Source organism: Amblyomma americanum, chromosome 1 (assembly GCF_052857255.1).
Source record: "Amblyomma americanum isolate KBUSLIRL-KWMA chromosome 1, ASM5285725v1, whole genome shotgun sequence".
NCBI lineage: Eukaryota > Metazoa > Arthropoda > Arachnida > Ixodida > Ixodidae > Amblyomma > Amblyomma americanum.
The window spans coordinates 285083142-285104413 of NC_135497.1; the positions used below are offsets into that span (position 1 = coordinate 285083142).

Sequence of the window (21272 nt, forward strand, 5' to 3'; positions counted from 1 at the left end):
GAGAACAAGGGCCCAGTATGGGACCCGAAACGTCATTTTTCATCTTTAGACTTGGTCAGTGACCCAATTTTCATTGTGAATAAATCCGGCTTCCCTATTATCCACGCCAGCATCCGCCTCTCTACCTTTACAAAATCCGGTTCAAGTTCGAGTCGCCCCCTTGCCATCCTCTCCACTTCAGTAGATGTCATAAATAGATTGTCGCATAAATAATCGTTAAGTGAGCGGTGCTCCTTTTACGTCGCCTCGAAATCGTGCGCCGTTATTTGGCCGGCCGCTGCAAGCACCGTGAAATGAACGTAATATCTTGCGGCTGCAGCTGAAACTGGTTAGCACGCCCTAGGCCATCGCTTAGGTGATGCTGGTTAGTCTACGGCGGTTTATTCGACAATCTTGCGGCGAAACGCACAACCGTTAGTGCTAAACACATCGTTGGGGAAAGGATAACGAGACCGCAAGATGCGATGCTGAGCGGCTCGTCGGCGCCAAAGGCGGTGCTGAGCTTAACAGCTGGATTTGCGGGATCTAACGGAGAAAGGAAAGACACGGTAGCCTACCTTAATCTGGGTGGTAGCAGCAGTAACACCGGACTTTTTGGGGTGTAAATAGGATATTACCGTCTCTCGTTTGATTGTCCTGAACTCCATCATGATGGAAAAGATGAAGAGAGGAGGTAAAAAGGTATGAGAGAAAATGAAGGGAAACCCTATGCCTGCCGGAAGTACATCAGGACGCATCACGAGGCCCGCACCGGCCAGCCAGCACCTGTGCTCTTGTTCCTCGATAGGACTCCTAACGACACGAGGGGTGGTACAGTCTAACTTGTGACGTCTAACAAGACTTGAAGGTCATCGCAGTAATTTCGGCAGAACAAAACCAAACTTTTTTTTGTGTATGGCGGCCACTCACTCTCTGATAAGAATGCCAGTGCAGGATGGAGGAAACAAGTGGCTAGTCATTAGTCCTTTGGCAAAACCATTAACTGCTGTCGCTGTAACATTGCGAAGCGCAGGTTATGCTTAAGCGCTGCACGGGATAGGCAGGCAGCCGCTTTGGAAGTTTGTTCAGCCGCGCTAAGACTGCTAAAGAAACGCTTCGCCTAGAAGATGTACTCTCTTCCCCATGCTGTTGTATCCGTGAAATGCAAGAGAACGTGACGCGAATCACAACGAAGGCAGCGAGATATCCTAGGACGACGCGCGGCGGTGGTCACATGCTGACTGTGCTGCAAGTTTGTGATGATGCGGCGTCAATTTTTTATGTGACATCACAGGCACCATCGTCGCGGTCACCTCCCATCTCAATGGCAGGCTTCGCAAGGTTTTTGTGCCATGCGTTTGGAAGCAATCAATGCCATGCAATGCAATAAACGGCTGTTCTGGCAAGTTGGCTACGATCCATGGTGGAAAGTGATCGCAACGTGAAAGGGACGGAGACGACTAAGGGAGAGACATACAAGAAAACTGGTAGTCACCGCCTGGTCTGGCCAATCCCTCTTGTGGGTATGCGCCATTTGTATTGGGCCAACAACAACAACGACAGGGTTTCAGGTTATCTTCTACTTTGCCTGTTTTCCCCGCCTGTGATATTCGTCTTTTTCACGCTGCGATCACTCTTCCCCATGAATGCAACGCGCTTTTGTAGCATTAAGCGTTTCCGCATATCACGTGGCCATGCTTGCAAATGCTACCACTCGCCACTAGAGGCTGCTGCGGTCACTTGCAGTAAGAGTAATGTGACAGTTATTAACGACGGGTGAGCTGGCTGTGCTCCTGTTGTTTCTGCATGGTTAAGGCTGTCCTACTTGGGCTCCGCACTGATTGAAGGCTATCGACTCACTGCTTCCTTAATTTCATTAGCTACTACCCTCGTTAGTTCGTTTTGAAAGAGAGCCCACACATGCGGATAGTGAGGGCAGCTTACCATGATTTGTGCCTAGTTCAGAGTAGTTCAATGCCTACAACCTCAGCGTATTTGCGGGGCACACGCGAATACGCTGATGTGCGACCATGCCTTGGGCAGAAAAATGGAAGATTTATCTCGCTTTGCATGCAGGAAAGACCGATTTACACCTAAGGGTCAATGAGAGGGTTACCATCTACATCTCGAATCAAAGTACTTGTTTGTACGCATCTCAGTCGGTTGCCCGAATCCTGCCAGCTGGATCAATCAGTGGTGTGATTTCGCTGCGCGAGGGGAAAGTTTGATCGCTGCGTCGACCTGTGTCGTATTAGGAAAGCAGTAAACATGGAACAGTTCTCGTCATACCAGGTCATATTGTCACGTTGGAGTAAATAACACCGTGGACAATGGATGAGTCAGCTGAAATGAATTATTTATTGGGCTGACTTCCGTCCAAAAAGAACTGAACAAGCCGTCAGTGGCGACAGCAACAAACGTGTTCGGCGATCGCTGAAGAACAAAATTACCGCCACTCTCTTCCGCTCTCGCTGTAAAGCTAGCGAAGAACTTTCGAGATAAAGCGTAGTAATTACTTTCCACAATCTCGAACAACGTAGAACCTGTTACGTGCGGATACAAACATTCAGTGGCGGCTCTCGTCACGAACAAAGTGACTGCGGCTCTGAGCACTAGCAAACAAGTATTACAAATATTCGCGCCATTATTCCCGTCTTAATACAGCATCTGCCCGATGCTTTAAACTAAAGACACACAAAATAAACACTGCAAATTCGAGCACTACCATCCATTAGCGCGCGTAAAATGGCTTCAAGTATGCAATATGCACAAATCCTGGGCACGGGCGGCGCCGCATCGACTAGGTTAACTGGACTATGAAGTCATTTCTGAAGCAGCAACAGCATCTCATGAGACGCTGTTGCTCCATCAGGAACTACTTCATAGTCCAGTTAATCTAGTCCATGCACAATTTTATAAGGGCCGAAATAACCAGGAAAAACTTTTTCCCTAAGACCGCGGCGGCGAATGGGTGTCCAAATCCATATACGGTAACCTGGCTTATATTGAGTGGCGTCGCCGTAGATTATAGCGTAGAGCGTCGGTACGCTATTGGGGACTAATACGGATAGTATATAGCGCGGCAAGCCGACGGGCTTCTAGCGCGCGCTGCAGGTAAGCAGCGAAGTCGAGGTTGTCTTCGCCGCTGACATTCGATAGCGTGGCCGTCGAGCGTGGGCGTGGGCTCCATCCCGTGGACGAGGCTAAATGATGTGATCTGTGTGGTCTCCTGCACTGTAATGTTGTAGGCGAAAACGACGCAGGGAAGGATGGCATCCCGTGTTCGTCGTCCACATACATGGCGAGCACGTCAGCTATCATTTTAACGCGACAGCGTTAAAGGCCCCGTTCTCCAGAAAATGTGGTGTCGGCATTGTGAGCGAAAAGTCACAGGTATGCCTTGGCAGGTGGCCCCCAGTAACGAGCAACCAGGAGGAAGGTGGGCCACCTACGTCACGTGACCTTGCACTGTCATCACAACTTGCCCTCCGGATAGTGACCAGACTGGCCACCGTGGCAGGTGGCAGTTAAATTAATGATTGGTCGCTCGGGAAGAGCAACCTGGGCCGCACGAGGCCCACCGCTGAGAGCACCTGCCATCGCATAGGGCAGTGGCGCATCCCCCAGGAGGAGCATGAGGACTCCCAGGGATCTACCAATGCGGAGTAGAAAATTGCCGTCTGCTTCTGCATGCATTGGAATTAACCAATCACTCTGTCGCGTCATACCTTTAAGAAGGAGCTTAGGTGTTTCCTCCAATTTTTAAGCGTTCCGTTACCTTATTTCTGGATGATACGCAGTCATCTTTCGCTTTACTGCAGGATTGCTTGGGTGAGCTTTGTAGTAAACGCAGTTCATATGTCTGCGATGTGAATTTCAGGGTAACTGCGGCAAAGGAATATGTTTTAACGGAGAATTTAGAAATTTCGGTGGCGCTGCTACGGGCCAGGGCTTTTGCTTCTGCTTAACGGGTTAAGTGTAGACGGTTGCTCCTGTTAGCCACTTGTTACCGGACGTCGACGTGGGGATGGGGCCAAGTAAGTCTACGTGGTCGGAGAAGGTGGTAGGATAGTTTGGTCTTATTTGTAGCACTTGAAAGCTGCACATTACGGCCTGTTAAAAACAAATATAAGAGCCTGTGGTTCACATAGGTTTTTGTTACTGGCGGGCATTGGCGTCTGGGAATTGGCTGTCTGCCACTAAGTGTCACTAAGTGTCCGCTAAGTGTCACCGTTACTCACACGCCATCATTTCAGCTTGTAAACGAACGGTGACGAAACGAAATTACGTATACATGCTTAAAGCTACTCTTACAACTCATATTTCATAAGTATTGAAGCGCAGAGTACATGCTCATGCACTTTCTACACTGGCAGTCGCTTCGGTTTCACAAATCCTTTTTCTCACGCAGAAGAGTTTATCCGCTTCGGCACTGACAGCGGCGGCGCTCTCACTGGCATTAGACGACATCCTGCGCTTCGAAAAATCGAGTACTATTGCAGTTGAGGTATTTCTGTGATTTATGTGTGATGCTATATTGCGGTTCGTACCCCCGCTGGTGTCTTTCCTAGCGCGCATTTGTGGCGAAAGGCGCGCCATGTGCAAACTTGAGGACTAACAACGGGTTTTGACGATTTAAGTTGTCGATGCTCCACCCCATAGGCCGATTTTTTTTCTTAGAGTATACCTTCCGCTTGATCAACGCTCTTGTCCTTAGTCACATTTATTACGGTCTTTCTTATCATAACTTACAACGGACACACCTAAATAAGGTGGATGTTCTTCTCAGAACACTCTACAAAACCGCCCTGGGAATCTCCAACTGCACCTCCACCGCGTGTTTTCAAGCACTGAGCGTCCATAACCCCTTCGAAGAAATTCAAGATGCGGTCACATCCCAACGAGCTCGCCTTCGCCCCACGCCAGCCGGCAGGGCGACCTTGTATCGCATAGACGACTCCCATGGACTCCAAATAATGGCTGTGACGAATAACTTCCCGCTCGCCGTTCGTTCCCAATTGCAGGTCGCGCCAATTTCACGTCACATGCATCATGAATTCGAATCTTTCAGGCGTCAGGCAGGTATTTGCTACCTTCGTCGACAACTACGACATGACCAATCCGTGGTTTACATACATAGGTGTAGTACCGTACCAATTCCCACACAAATACACCATAACGTCTGTGGACCACCAACAAGCTCAATAGATGGCAGCCTCAATCGCCCGAGCAGACCCCGCTGTGACGGAAATATTCGCTATCGCTCTTACCATTAAAGCTTAGGACATGCAACAACGCAGCTCCCACATCATTACGGACTCACAGGCTGCCTGCCGTTCGTACACAACGGGTAGGGTACCCCGCGCCTTGCTCTACGCTTCCTGGGGCCCGCACTCACACAAGACCACGTCGCTACCTGGACGGCAGGTCACAAAGGCTTAAAGCGACGAGACAAAGCTGACGCCCTAGCTCACGACTACACCCACCGACCGGGGTTCTCCAGCCTTCACCAATACCCCTTCTCACAACACTATTCGACGCGTCTCAAGACTCTCCGCCTCACTCGACGTCTCAACCCCCCAACTCACAAACACCTGTTTTCTGCGGCAGCCTATGACCTCCGCCGCATACAGATTTACTTCAAAATCTCCACCACTTACGCCGTATCTACCCTCCCCAATATTCTGACACATGCTCATGGTGCGACATGCCTATTTTAAAGAGCAACTCCAGCGTATTTTATACCTCCACTGATTTTACTGAAACTTTCACGGTATTTCTCCGTATTTTTCTGGTGCTTTGTTGTATATTTCGCAGCGGGGGTGTTTTGTTGCTGCGCAAACGAATTTTAAAATTTCCCATTTCTTGGCCCCAGTCGAGGGGATTTCTACAGGCAACCTGGCGTGTGTGACTTCGCTGGATGTACGGCCGTAGAAATTCGCTCTGCGTTTAGTGAAAGAGGAAATTTCGAGCTGACGTTTGGTCATATCATACAAGCAATGAAACAAGCACTCACTTGCATTCGCCACTTTGGCCAATCAACGAGACCACGATAAATTTTGTGATAATATCCGTGATGTCACAGGACGGTCTGTCGCGACGTCACCGTGCTGTAGAACCTCAGTTTGGGTTTAGTTTCGTGGTTTTTGCTCTTTGTTTATACTTCTACATGGTACTTTCAAAAACGATTTTTTGTACCGTAGCCCAGGAATGCTAAGGAATCTATTGTCATTTTCAACGCAAAGTATTCAAAAATCCACGCAATTACTTCAACATGATTCAGTAAACCATATCACTTTTTAAAGCCGCCCAACGCGCACTTTGAGCAGTGGGAGGTACAGCTGACCACACCTTCCTCCTTGGAGACCCAGGAGGCCCTCATCACCATCGCCACTGAGTCAGCCCGGGTCACTGAGATCTTGCACTAAGGACCCCCCGAATTCTGCTCTAATAACCTAATTCCGGATCTAATAAATGTTTATTCCTTCCTTTCTTGCCTGTAGCCTCAAAAGGCGACGAGGTCGTTCTCATAAATTATTGTTTCTGTGGTGTGAAGTAGTCATGCCATGAAGATACGATGGCGCCAGAGAAGGCAGCAAGCTAGTTTATTTTGTTTAAATTGTAGATATCCAGCTGAGAACACTACATGCATGACTTCTATTCTAGCTGCGGCTAACCCACTGTAATGGTCTTATTTTGTAAAACGTATGTCATAAATTCTTGCATTTATGCTAGTTACTGGTGGGACAGAAATGAAACGCCATACATCAAGCTCTGTTCTTTTTTTCTGCAGCTTTAATATTTGGCTTGCATGTGCCCTTGTATGTTTGGGCACGCGCCACGCGATACGTGCAAGCTGTGGCGGCCGACAAAGAAGAGGAATTCGCGCTTGGTCTTCGCCGGGCGTCGGCGTCAAATTTTCTGCCGGGTGAGTATACAGAGCTCCAAATACCACTTACAGGTCGCGTTTATTAGTCGACTAACGTAGCTACGGACCAAGTTTCGGCCTCGTTTTCCGCGTTTCGTTCACTGAAGCCATTCCGCTGCTTTCGTCGCTTCCACTAGGCCTTTTCCTGCATTTATTTTTTTAATCTAATTCTGCGAGCATTTATTTGTTCTTAAACTTGGCTCCGACATCACACGACCCGGATTAGTTTTTGAAGATGAGTGGTAGATGACTGAGCTTAATACAGCGGAGACTCCAGTCATCGCGTGATGTAGCCTATCCAGGGGGACGTGTGTGTTCTCAGAGATGACCGACATCCAAGCTGGGGTAATACTGATACTTGCTCCATTGCAGGTGAGCGTGGCGGTAAGGCGGTGCCGCAGGAGCGATGAGCTACCCTGGCGGTGGACCGCCGCAGGGAGGCTACCCTCCAGCTGGAGGCTACCCGCCGCCGCCTGGAGGCGGCTACGGTGGTGCCCCAGGCGGCTACCCTCATCCTCCAGGAGGGCCAGGTGCTCCACCAGGTGGTCCACCCGGCGGCCCAGGCTCTGGTTACCCGCCGGCCCCAGGAGGTACTGCAAAGAGTTCACAGAAATTTACATTCTGTACGCTTTATCCAGAAACCTGTCTGCGTGTTCTCCTGCACTGTTTTTGTGAGCTGTGTGTTGCCGAACCTTTGATGATCAAGAAAAATAACCTACGGCAGCTTTTCAGACGTTCTCTCCATTTGTGGGTACTGGACGCTCCCTATTATTTCATCACAACCCCCCCCCCCCCCCCCACTGCAAGCTGAAAGGCCGCTGATCAGAGCATTTCTGCAATGAAGTGGAAGACGGTTTATTGTTTATACTGATGAGGCAGGCTTCCAGCGACAGAGCTGCGGAAGGACAAAACTCGTGCACCGAAATCGCAGCGCGCCAGAACACTCCTAAGGAGTCAAACGATGTGGTAACTGGGGTCCCCAGTAGGTTGCCGCTCTTGACACCCGTGTTAGTTTGTGAGCATATTCTACAATATTTCTTATACAGTACTTTTTCTGGATTACGAATATGCTCCTTTCGCTGACAATAGCGCCTCTAAACTGCAAAAGATAAAAAATAAATCAAAGGCATCATGGTGAAGATGATTCCCCAGATGAAATGTGATTTCAGTTCTCGCTGAGTGTTTCGGAGTACGAGTTTATTTTACACATTGCGAGAGATGACAAGATTTTGCATGCTGACTTGCTGCGTACCGTCATTAGCGTCGACGGCGACCGCAGATGGCAGAGATTTTCATTCCTTGGCCGCGGCAAAGAGATGCGCTGTTTTAGAAGGACTTAAGATCTAAATTGGATTATGTGTAGACGGATAACTTCCCTTTTCAGGCTGTCAGATTACGTAATCTCCCCCTTCCGCCCCCTCAAAAAAATTTACAGACGATTGCGATATCCGGTAATGCGAAATCTAAGCGCGGCTCTTTACTCATATTTCCACGCCACGGCTGCCAGGTGGCGTGATACGCTGTTAGCGATCATCTGGTATGTTCCCGCGGCAGTTGCCTTCCGGATGTCCATTCCTCCTCTCTTGCCGTGGTAGGTGGCGTTTCGCTCTGCTACTACCTGTCACCTGTCAGGTGGCAGGGTGACTGTGACCTGTCAGGAAACGTGTTACGTCGAATAAGACGCGGAATGCAGGAACGGACGCAGTTGTGAGCTCTTTCCCTCTCTCTTGATGTTATTAACAGGGGAAAGTCTGCGTTGGTAATATAACCCTTAACGTCGTCCAGGTTCGACTTGCTCGATCACATTACTCGATCTCAACTTCGGGAAAGTAATTGTTTAGTTACACTCAGAACAGAAGAACAAGCAGAAAACTATTTACATATGACTGTCTCGCAGAAATACCTGACGAAACCAGCCACTGGTCCCCCAAAACAGACTCTTTTATTGCATATGTCACCGCACTCAGTGAGAACCAACAACCAATTGGGTAATTTCCCAAACATGTGTTCAATCAAAGCTAGGGGAAGGGACGACACAGAAAATCAAAGATATGATAAAAATTGCACTCTCCACGAGCTTAGCAAACGCCCTCGCATTACCACGCTTCGGTATGTTTACAGACTCACAACAGGCAAGCATAGTGTATACACAAGTTCGTCGAAACACCGTCTCCGAGGCGACGTAGGAACCGACTTGTTGAAGCCATCCAGGAAAGTTGCAAGAGACAACATCCGCATCCTGCGACGGCACTATCGAGTCGGGACGAAAGGGAGCAAGGCGGACGACTCATTACTTGCCGCGTGCGGAAGCGCTTACGGTGGGAACATTAATTTAAAGATGCCTCCTCGAAGGCGTCTCTATACACCGCCAAGCGCGCTGACCAGCATCGTCCTTAGTAGCGGCTGCGACTCGTCTCTTTGTTCTGTTGTCAGAATTGACAGTCCTGCCACGGAGGCAAATCACACACACACACAAACACGCATAGCGCTCCGTCTGTAAGCAGGGTGCCCCGACTGAGGCGCACGACAAACGCCTAAAAGCCACAGTATGGTCGTTTTTGAGCCGCGTGCGGGCACGTCCTTGCAACCTTGCGAACGGTCCGAACAACGGGGCGCATGAACGCATCCGCCCGGGCGGACCAAGTTGGCCAACTTCAACTTTCGGGCGCACGACCGGATGGTGGCATCGAAGCTATTGGCTGCTGGCCCGTGACGTGCCAGGCCCCGCCTCAATTTTACCTGTGCAAGATGGCCGCCCGCGAAGCGGTGTGAGAAACCAGGCCTAGTAGGTGGTAGCTATGCCGAGAAACTTATATTGGCCCGCATGTAACTAGTACGAGTGCTGACAGTGGCTTCAAATTTCGCAGAGTGCAACAGCGGCGAGTGACAGTTTCCCCCAAGTTGTTTTGTCTCCGTCTACACTTATTTCTCTGAGCGGCCTTCAAACCTCTAAAGTTTACGCAAGACGTACTCCGTGCCGTTGTCGCGAAGTGTTTATTTTGAGCCATTTGTGATTGTTGCAAGTGTTCTTTATTCGCGCGTGGATCTCCGAGAACGGCAGCAGGAAGCAGATCCCAAGGGTGAATTTCCTGTGCATAGAGCAAGCTTCACAGCACTGTGACAAGTGCAAGTGTAGTGAAAGTGATTACGGTGGAAAGGAGGGCATTTTTGACTGTTAGTGAAATCGCCTACAAGTATAATTGCGTTCGAAAAACTCACCACACACACCTTGTTTTTCGAATGCTGAAATGAACCTCGAGGTGTACAGCTGATCGTGGTTCTTATGTATGCTGTGCTTGGGAACTGCCGTGAGTGCGACGTGACGAAATGAACTTCAAGCTCTAGAGCTAGTCGCATTCGTTGCCGCGGTTGGAGTGATCGCGAGCGCAAGTTGTTTTTCAGGCGGATTCACACTGGCGAGTCGCAAACGTCCCGCGAGAGATTCTGGGCAATTAGTTGCTGTTTCCGAAGCGCTAGGAAAGCTAGGAGGGAGCGGAGCAAATCGATTTGAACCTGTCGCGCGACCTCCGCGACTCGTAAGTGTGAACCCGCCATTCCTGCGGCGTAGCCATCACCGATATTGATGCGTGGCAGCTGTCACCTCTGGAGCGTCTTTTTGTTTACTTCCTGCCGGCTATCTGCAATAAATATTTATGTGACAGATTGAATGAATCCGACTTACCCTGCATGTGGCCGGGGGCTGAGCGATGTGCCTAGATGCGATATGCCTAGGATGCTAATGAACATCGCTTCACAAGTATCCCCAAGAATTTTTTTTTAAGCGTATTGTGGAACCTCGGTTACCAGTAGTCAAAACTTGAATCTTCGCATTTTCGCGCCTTTCCCTCTCCTCTCGTCACTTTTTGCACGCTGAAATGTCGGCGCTCCTCCACTGGTCCGACGCACTCAACCCTCCGCCGGCTGCTGATGTGCGCGGGAGTTCCTCAGCCAGCGGAGCTGACACGCGAACCAATGATAACAGTCCGCTGCTGAAGTAACGAGCGCTCTCTGACGCGTTGCGTGCGGATTCGGGCGAAAGCCGGGCACCGCTTGTCGCCGCTAGACGCGGAAACGGATTTAAAAAAAATGTATTGCAAACTATCGGCTCACTCTCGGGGTATTGTACGCGGCATGAACGCTCTCTACATAATGCAAGCATTATATAGGCAACCTCAAACATCCTTTTCAGGGACCCTTTAAGTGGGGAGACAGCAAGACGGCCTGTTTACGTGACAGTGACAACCAACGTTTATAGACAACTACTCTGCATGGATTAATGAAAAACCTACAAAATAAAAGCAATTAAATACATGTAAATAGTCTGTAGTGGGTGTCACCACGTCGCGCACTTTTGCGTGCGCTCCCAGACACCCTTAGAGCATGCGGGGGTAGCGGTCTCGGTCACAGAGGAGATGCCCTCGACTCAGCGTGGCAAGCTCAGCCGGAGACCAGCTACCAAGTGACAAGGGGGTTGGTTGTTTGGTGCCCAGCTTTCGCCGGTCGCAAGCCAGAGGAGGGTCGGAGCCAAAGGTTCACAAAACAGAACAAAGTTTATACAGCTGAGAGACGATACAGAGGAAGTTACAATCACTCGTACGAGCACATACAAAGTGATTCACAAATGAAATGCAACTCATGCAAAGTCACAATATAGAGAGATACAATTCAACAAAAGCTTTGCACCTAAAGTGCAATAACACAGAGACAGAGACAAATAATGAAAACACAATTTGATCACCGGGCACTGCGACTGTCCGACGACTTCAGGAGCACGACGGGGCCGATCCGCGGACTGGCGCACGTTGCCTCGCTGGTCCGTCCTTGGCTGGTCGAGTGGTGTTCTCCCGGGACTCGAGCGGGCCCGCTTCTCGGAAGCTTGAACGGCGGCTCGGGCTAACTGACAGCGGTTGCAGCCCCTCATTTATAGGCGCGGACCGCGTCTGTTTGTTCTTCGCGCCAAGGCAGGCGCGCACATACACGCACCTTTAACCGCACAAACTCCTTCTCCTTCTTGCGCTGGGCGCGCGACCCCATTGGCCGAGCGCGGAAACCACCTTCTAGAAGAATCTAGGTCATTCGCGGCACGCTGAGTCATCGATGCCGGAGCGAAGGGGGGGGTATCCTTTGGCACGGAAGGTTACCCCCTTTCCGTCGACAACAAGCAAAAACTTCAACATTCGAGAAGGATCGACGCCGCGCGTGTCTATGTTTACTTTGGCGCCCCGACGGCGATCTGAGTGAAAAGTACCGTGTGCTCCCGGGGGTTCTTCCCCCGCTGTTTTTTTTTGGTTTTACTTTACCGCGCGCGGGCGTGATTGCTTAGGCGCAGCGCCGGTTTGTTTGTTTTTTAAAAGATGCGCCGAATTTTTTTGACAATGAGATATTTATAATAACTGATGATTTAATCATGTAGATTATCTTAGTTATCTTAGAAATCAATGTGAATTTCCTGCTTGTAATTACAAACGACTGAATATGTGCTGCTAAACTAGCTTGTTCTAGTTCTCTGTCCTTAGCTCCGAGAATTTGCGATACGAAGCGCGTCGTCGTTCTGAAATCGTTATTGGACGTTTAGGGTACCGGCCGCGGTGGCTCAGTGATTAGGGCACTTGGCTGGCTCTGAGCCCGAGTTCCCTTGTTCGAATTCGGCCGCGGCGGCCGCGTTTTGTTGGAGGCGAAACGCAAAGGCGTCCGTGGGCTGTGCAATGCCAGTGCACGTTAAAGATCCGAAGGTGATTGAAATTGTTCCGCAGTCCTCCACTACTGCACCTCTTTCTCCCTCTCTTCTTTCACTCCCACCATCCTCTCTTCCCTTACGGCCAGGATCGGGTGTTCACCGAGATGTGAGACTTACTGCACCATTTCCTTTCCTTAAAAGTCATTTTTCACTTTTGAGGATAGCGTAACTTTCAAGGTGGGCACTCTTCAAATACTAGGGGTGAAAATCTTGGACCCAAGTGAGAACGGTTGCATATATGGGCGTTTTTTTAGCGGAGACTGGCCGACTAGCGATCGACCAGTTGTACATGATCACGGTGTGATGCCCTTTTCACTTTATAGAATATAAATAGCGCAAACGTCAGTCGCCTCCCGTGACGCTGTTTCAGATAAAGCTCGCCTGCGGTGTTGCAAAGTTTGTTGCGGCTTCGTTCGCTAACGTCATGGTCAGCCGCGCCGAGATCCATGGCTATCACAGCCGATCGCGGTTTTATCTCCTAAGAAAATCTCACAGCTAAATATGCCTCAATGTCTCCAGTGAGCCACAGTCAATGTGGGTATTCTTACTGCAAGATATTTTCATGTTTGATACGGCACATGTCTCTGCCGCCGCAGGGGCGGCAGTGACGGGCGCGCCACTCAGAACGATATAGTTGTTCGCTCGGTCGCATGCAGAAATCTTGATCCTACAAAACTCACCCATCCCGCGCCCTCACGCGGCCGTTCGCACGGTCGCAAGGACGCGTCAGCATACGGCTCAGAAACGATCGTACACCGGTCCGATGAGCTGCGCTCTAACAACAATAGCTTTCCTTAGAGAGGAAACTATGTAGTTACGCACCGTACGCTTTCCGCTCTACGGATGGAGGTGGTTTTCGTGTCTGTGGCTCCGTAACGCAAACAAATGAATGTGACCCTCTTGCATGTATTACAGTTTGAGCGCACAGGATGGAACCAGAGCCCTCAATTATCCTTGCGTGGTCTATAGGGTACGGGCCGCCACCGGGTGGCGCTCCACCGTACCCCCCAGCACACGGCGGTGCGCCACCCCCAGGTGGCGCTTCATATGGGCCTCCAGGTGGCAGCATGCCGCTACCGCAGCCTTTCGGAGCAGGACCCGGGTCCAGCACAGGGTACGGGTCCTCAGGACCACCGCCCCCATACGGGGCCCCGCCGGCACCACCGTCGGGCTACGGCCCTCCGCCGCCGTACGGTGGCCCGTCGGCAGCGCCATCTTCATCGTACGGGTCCCAGCCGAGCTATGGGCCTGCTTCGTCATCCTACGGGCCCTCTTCGGGACAGCCCGGTGCAAGTGGATACGGCTCATCTCAGTACAGCGGGCCGCATACAGGGGCAGCAACGAGCAGCACATATCCGCCGCCTCCCCCTCCTCCTCAGGGCGGCTACGGTGGACAAGGCAGCTACGGTGGTGGGCCGGGTGGCGGATACGGCACTGGCCAGGACTACGGCTACGGCGCAGGAGGGGTAAGCACCCCTTCTAAACGGCTTATTCGTGCAGCTTGGGCAGTGTCCATACTGCGCTTTGTGAGCTGTGCACTGGCTGCCAGATTGTTAGTAATAATAATAATAATAATAATAATAATAATAATAATAATAATAATAATAGGTTTTTAGGGCGAAAGTAAATGGCGCAGTGCCTGTCTCGTTTGTCGTTGGACACCTGAACCGCGCCGTAAGAGAAGTGATAAATGAGGGAGTGTAAGAAAGGAAGAAAGAGGTGCCGTAGGGGAGGGCTCCGGGATAATTTCGACCGCCTGGGGATCTTAACAGCACTAGGCCCAAATGAGAAGACAGGACGAGAGACAGCACTGACGAGTGCCGTGTTTCGTTTCGTCTTTTCTTTTGGCCTCGTGCCGTTCCTCTGTTTCACTAAAAACAATGTCTGACCAACTCACCCACGAGTTCATGTTGTTCTGAGCTTTGCATTCAGTTTTCGGCATATATGCCCCACGCAACTCCCGGGTTCACGTGCTGGCCAGCGAGGATGCAGGCCATGTGGGAAGAGGTGGCGTTAGCGAGATCACATATCCAACATTGCCGGAGAAAAAAATTTGGAAAGTTTAAAATTGTAAGATACTGTTAAAGAAATATTGAAGGAAATGTTCCATTATTTATATGTAGCAAAATCTTTCTTTTAAAGTGTTTTCATCGATCGCATCGAACAGGTAAGACTGCTCTAGAAAACCAGTGGGGAACACTTTTGACGGGAGCGAAAACGTTAATAGAAAAAGAAATGCAAGACTGCCGTCGGGTGATCTGCGGATATATTGATTGTGATGGAGAAATCTTGCATTATGTGGAAAATTTGCGCTCATAAGAGGTTTCCTGCTCAAAAATGCGTTTCTCCAGAATTGATGGGTATAAGGAATCCTTAATCTGTGCTAGCATTATACAGCGGGTTTTGCGCGTGAAAAAATAATCGTTTCCAGCGACTAGCCGACCCAGTGGGCAAAGAGATGGGAATTGTTGTTTCATTTATTCCCGGCTTGGATGCGGAGTGCTATGGTCAATAGACTGCGTCACTCCGGAGCAATCTTTTGCACATTATTTACACCTTTTCATCCGTTACTAACTGGAGTGAGTTCGATATTTGGCGATGATTGCATAAGGAACAGGCGATGGTCTCAGAAATTATGTAGAATGGAACATTCTTGAAAAACGGACGTCTCAAAGCTTTTAGCACTAACTGATACATTGTTTAGAGCAGTCTAGTTTAGTTTAGAGGGTTCAATGTCCCAAAGGGACTCAGGCTATGAGCGGCGCCGTAGTGTAGGGCTCCGGATAGTTTCGACCACCTGGGGTTATTTAACGTTCACTGATATTGCACAGTACACCAGGCACAGTACACCGGCGGACATTTAGCGTTTCGCGTCCTTCGAAGCGCGACCGCCATGATATGAATAAGGAATGATAAACTAGCATGAAATTGGATTGAAAATTATTTTTGGCGCCTTGCGTCGCCCGAGAGCACAACCTAAGCAGAAGTCGTGCAACTACTGTAAATTTTTTTTGTGTGTTGCTAAAAACTAATTTTGAACACCTTGCACGATTTTACGAGAGACTTGATTGCTGGGACTTGTAATAAATGTATCCCTGTTAAAACGCACATTGGAACTTCCTGAAAGTCCTATTGGCGCTGATCAATGATCCACTTAAAACGGAATGGTCGAGATCCCGGGAAGTTTCGAGTTTCATGCTGCACAATGCACTGGACCTCTTAAAAAGTTCACTTTGCCCGTCCTTTTCGCAGTTAGTTGCGGCGCCACCATAATCGTACATAAACCCCAAAATGAATAAAAGAAAAAAATAATACCAAGGCGTTTATTGAGTTCAGCGACGCATTTGTAAAGCATTGTCAAGGTCACATTTTTATAACATCTGAAAACAAGGTTTTCTGTTTTTGCGCTTACTTTGCATACGTGCATATACACGTAATATCAGTGGTAAACACTTTTATTGTGGTGCGTCCAAACGAAGCAGCCCATCATTGACCTTTTGCGGCTGTTTAGGACATGCGACCGACGCAATTACACGCTACCGAAGATAACTGCGATTTGAATTTCGTTTATTTTTGAAAAGGGATGATCTCTTAACGCAATTTTTTCCGTCGTACTGAGATACGCTCTCATTGTTCTTTGGAGTAACGCATTTGAAGTAAGTGCTTTCTTTTTAGTAACTGATGGATCGTGCTGCTTTAGGTTATTCGGACTGTGGACTGCTTCAAAATATTATTTCGCGATGCTGAACAGAAGGCGAGCTGTATACGTATCGTGATCGCTGAGGACAGCTCCCAGCTATCGGCATGCGTTGCCACTGCTCAACCCCTGCATCTCTTAGGAGCTACGTGGTTATATTTCGTTGATTAAAAAACTCCCTATGGCCCTTGTTAATATTTCTGGCCCTGACCAGAAGCCTCAGAGGCAAGTTTTTTTTCACGCAGAAAGGGTTCATATCGACAAACTACAATTGGGCAAATTAATGCTAAAAGAATCACTCCTGCGTGGTTGAAACGGCAGCCACATTAACGGCTTTCAAAGACCCGGTCATTTGAACCCTTCTACTCATCTTCCGCGCTAAAACCATAGTCGAAACATGTGTTAACTAGGCGACTGACCAATTCGTCACCTGCCTAATAGGCTTTCTCAAGAACCATTTCAGGCTATTGGACTGGCGATAAATTGTAAGTACTTGCAAGAATTCAGCCCCTTTACTCTTGTTGTTTCATCCTGCTTGCCCACCCGATCTCGTGGTAAACGATGCTCAAGAGTAAATGCCATCAGTCCATAACAAGTTCTTCTTGAGTGCAGGCCGCTCCGTTCGGTGGCACTGCGCGGCAAGTGCGAGAGCTTTTGTTGGCCTCGCATAATATCTTCTTTCGTTCTCGTGCTGCCAAGAAATAAGACTTTTACTCGGCATGTCTCTTGAGCAGGGGCACTGGTAAATCTCAGCTCAACGGAAGCGTCTCTTAGTATTACTCATGTGACGCGCTCTCATTGTTTTTTCCAGGGCTCACGGAGAAACCTCTCGTCATCCAGCTACAGCTCGGGATCCGGCACATCTATGGGCGGCAACTACAGACCGCGTTGCGTAAGTGTGTCGGCAGAGAATGCCTTGTTTTCGTTCTCCCGAGCTTCTGGTACGATAATTCGTTCCGGAGACTATGTATATTAGTCGACGTCACATGTCACGGTATGCTGTGCGTCTGCCATCGAGGCTGGCTATGACTACTCACGAACCTGACATTCCGATGTGAAAATTGACCTGTGACACGATCGCAATGCCACCAAAGGGCACCTTTTCTCACATTGATAAAAAAAGCAACTCGTATAATTCTGGCCGTTTCATGGGTTGAAGCCGCTAGAACGGTAGCTGCACCGCAACGCTTCGAGATCCCTTACCCACAAGCCATCCTGGATGGCATGGCCACAGCCCACCTGGCAGCCCACTCAATTTTTAGTTACGACATACCTCCTCATCTCACCTGTACAAAAGTGCGAGGATACTATATGACCCAGCGAATGGTGCGTGTTGCAGTAGACAGCATATGACAAAAAATAAAAAAGGCAAACTGGCCGGTAAACTATTTCAAACCCCGACGCAAAGACACTATGATTAAAGTAAAAATTTGTTTGAGAACGCGATTTAGTGCGGACATGAACTATGCATAGTAATAAATACTGAGCCTGAAGCCGCTAGTGCAAATTTTTGCTATAACATATCGAAAAATGCCCAAAATCACTTTGTAAAGAAAAATTAAACAATATCAAAAGCTTCGGTATTAACGAGTCCGGCCATTTACATGGTGAGTTGTTGCAAGTGTAGTTTCCTTTTAACACACAAACGTTCTGACTGTGTTTGTATCTTGGGCAATGATATTCCCGGGGTTTCTATTTGAAGTTGGACATGTTCGGTGAAGGGCTTGACGAGTTGGCATGGAGAATAGCGAGACATTACAAGGGCGGTTGGTTTTACTACGTAAACAGCACGAATGCCATTGGGCGAAAATGCAGCCTCTTCCATGGATGACTGCTTATTTCTGGCCTTTCATGTTCTTCCATTCCCACTGTGCCATAAGTTTTCTGTAGCCGCTGATATTTATTATAAAATTAAGCAGGACACCACATCTTTCAGAAACACATACGCGAATAGAAATATAAAATAAAGACTACGAGTTACCTCTCCCGTTTCCACTCGCGCTCGGACTAACTACGGCGCCTAACACATGGATAACCAAATTGCCACAATATGAAACGAGTATACTTCAATAATTTATGACGCTCTAACCTGGAAAACCATGTTTCGATACAAAAAGAAAATGAAGATTCTATTTTCGTTTACTACTGACGCACCAAATACATGGGGTAGATTTTTAAAAGCGAAATTTATTGCCCCATGGCATCATGGATGGGTGAAGGTGTGATGAAAGATGTAGTAGTGATTAAATGAATGGAAAAAGGCTAGCTGATTTGATGAAGTCCAGTAGAGAACCACGGTACGGTCCCTGCGTCCAGGCAATGTATGAAGCAGGGCTGCTTGGTGAAAGACCCGCTACGTTCAGGTGCCGGATCCTTGTAGGCTTGAGAGCAGGGCAGTTCCACAGTAAGTGGTGAATGTCGACTTCAATTTCCTCGTGTTTACATATCGGACACCCTGGCCGAGGAAACAAATCTATGTACTGAGGCCACTTCCGAGTGACGGCAGGTGTGAGGGCAACCACGAGCTGGATCCTCCTAAGCGCAACCTCCTCTGTACGGGTAAGACTCCGGGGGAGTGTTACCGCACACGGAGGGATGAGAGCACGTGTGCAGCGCCGGAGGAGTTCCTTTCTTGATGAAAGGAGGGCAAAGTTGTCCAAATGAAGAAGCCGAGCCAGTGATGAGTATGGATTCGCAAGGCGGGTCACTAAATCTGCCTGGCTTTGAGAGGTCAGCATATCCCGTGGGACCCACTCAATACGTACTGGTTGCGGGATGCGTGCCGCGAGCCGGTGGATGTCCTGACATATCGTTGGACAGCGGCTAACACGTCATAGGAACCGGACAACTTGAAGGGCGTCAGTACGGATGAAAACGTGGGCCGCAGGGAGCGTAGATGTGGCGTCCACGGAGCAGAGAACTTCTTGAACTGCAACGAGTTCAGCACAAAAGGACGAAGGGGGTTCCGTAAGCTGAAACCTAGAGGTTTGATTCAACGCAGATCTGCGCGGACAGTATATTACTGTAGTTGCTTCTCAGGCTTGTATGTTTGCGTCTACGTAGACAACAATGGATCCTTCAGGCAAGCAAGCATCTTTTTCCCAAATTTCTGGTGAAGCAACGATGCCGAATTAGCAGATGTTGGTCGGCGACTATCTGTTGGCTTGTTGTCACTGAGCTGTAAAAACTTCCGTGGGGGAAGAACTGGCATTGCCGGCTGCAGAATGGAGTGTGACGTTGCATAAGTCCTCAGTGCATGCGTGGAGTGCGATAGACTGGCCTTAAGGCTGCGCGCATCACGGCGCTGCTGCACCAGCTCATCAGTGGTATTAAGCAGCGCATTCACTTGTAAAGCTATGACCGGTGTGATGCGTGGAAGGCACGTAATGGTCCTCATAGCCTCTCGGTTCACGGCTTCAAGGCGATTCCATTGGGCTCTTGTAAGATGTTGATACTTGGCTTGATAAACAATACGTGGCTGCAGAACTGCCCTCACCAATTGCCGTGCAATGAACGAGCCTGCGCCACCCGTTTTAGGAGCAATTCTTCTAATCAAACCCAAAGTCTGAATAGCTTGCCTTTTTGCTTCAGAAAGCCATGCACTCGCTGATCCTGATTGGTGAATCATTAAGCCAAGGATTTTTACTCTCAGGCTTTCCTGTAGTGGGGTGCCTGATAGACAGAGACGCTTTGGACTTGCAGAAAGTTTACGGCATCGCCAGCAGTTGGCGACCGACGTGTATGTTGTTTTATGCACGGATAGCTGAATTCCGATGGATGATGCGTAATTAGAGGTAACATCCAAGGCAGATAGAAGGGCAGCTTCCTGAGTACGAAGATCTTGGTGAGTACTCCACACCGTGATGCCATCAGCGTACTGAAGGAATTTTACGTCACGGATGTCATGTAAGCGCCAAGCCAGCGACATGAAAGCAATATTAAATAACGTCGTCGACAATACTGATCCCTGGGGCACGCCGCAGAGAGGAACAAATGATCCGACCACTTCGCCGCTGAAGCGAATTGCAAATTTTCTGCCTTCCAGAAATGATTCGACAAAACTACGCACTCTCAGAGGGAGATGAAGCATGTCAATAGAGTTCAGAATGGCTGCATGACTGATGTTATCATATGCTTTTTCAACGTCCATTGCTAAAACGGGACGCACATTGAGGCAGCGGGTAGATGACAAAACTGCAGATTCCAACACAGCTAACCCATCCTCTCTACCGATATATGGACGAAAGCCGATTTGTGCTGGGTGATAAAAACCGTGCTGCTCTAGCCACCATGACAATCGTGTGGCGAGCATTTTCTCCGCCAGCTTGCACAGCGTAGGAGTTAAGGAGATGGGTCGTAAGTTTGCTAGGTCCGTCGGAGGCTTTCCTGGTTTCGAGATAGGAATCACAACAGTGGATTTCCAGCTCTCAGCCACGGCGCCATCCAGCCATACTTTGTCTATGGTGTCTAGTAGTTGAGGGAGTGTAGCGCTACTTGGGTTCTTGTACACCTCGTACTGAATATTTTCCGGGCCGGGCGCTGTTTTCCGTTTCGCATCATCTATTGCAACCAGCAACTCAGGCATAGAGAACGAACACGCAATTCCATCTGCGTCGACATCAGACGGCATTTGATATACATGCGCTGGGATGCCTACCTTATTTAAACTAGCAGCTGAAGAAGGCACAGCATCGTATTTTGGGAAAAACTTTCGCGCTGCTGCTTTGGCGAAATCATCTGGCGACAAGTTAGCCGCAAAGCATGCGGTTGCTGCTGCGTCAGTCGAATGGCGACCGCATTCCATTGTACGGAATGTTCGCCAGAGAGAGGCATTCGAGGATTTTGCAGAAAGTTGTTCGCACCACACATGCCAGTGCCGTCGAGAGAGGTCGCGTTCATATTTGCGTGCCTTAGCTGTAAGATAGTGCAAT

The 21272-nt window shown here is 49.1% G+C and overlaps 1 protein-coding gene across 1 annotated transcript in view; it reads left to right on the plus strand.

The window, feature by feature from the left end:
• Nucleotides 1-6806: 6806 nt before the first annotated feature.
• The window catches only part of LOC144097683 (annexin A4-like), a 45680-nt gene continuing 31214 nt past the window's right edge, over nucleotides 6807-21272 (plus strand). The window contains exons 1-4 of the mRNA XM_077630336.1: nucleotides 6807-6907; nucleotides 7280-7497; nucleotides 13614-14110; nucleotides 17153-17233. Of these exons, the coding sequence (XP_077486462.1) occupies nucleotides 7314-7497; nucleotides 13614-14110; nucleotides 17153-17233 (762 nt within the window). The 5' untranslated portion in view covers nucleotides 6807-6907; nucleotides 7280-7313. The remainder of the gene's footprint in view (nucleotides 6908-7279; nucleotides 7498-13613; nucleotides 14111-17152; nucleotides 17234-21272) is intronic.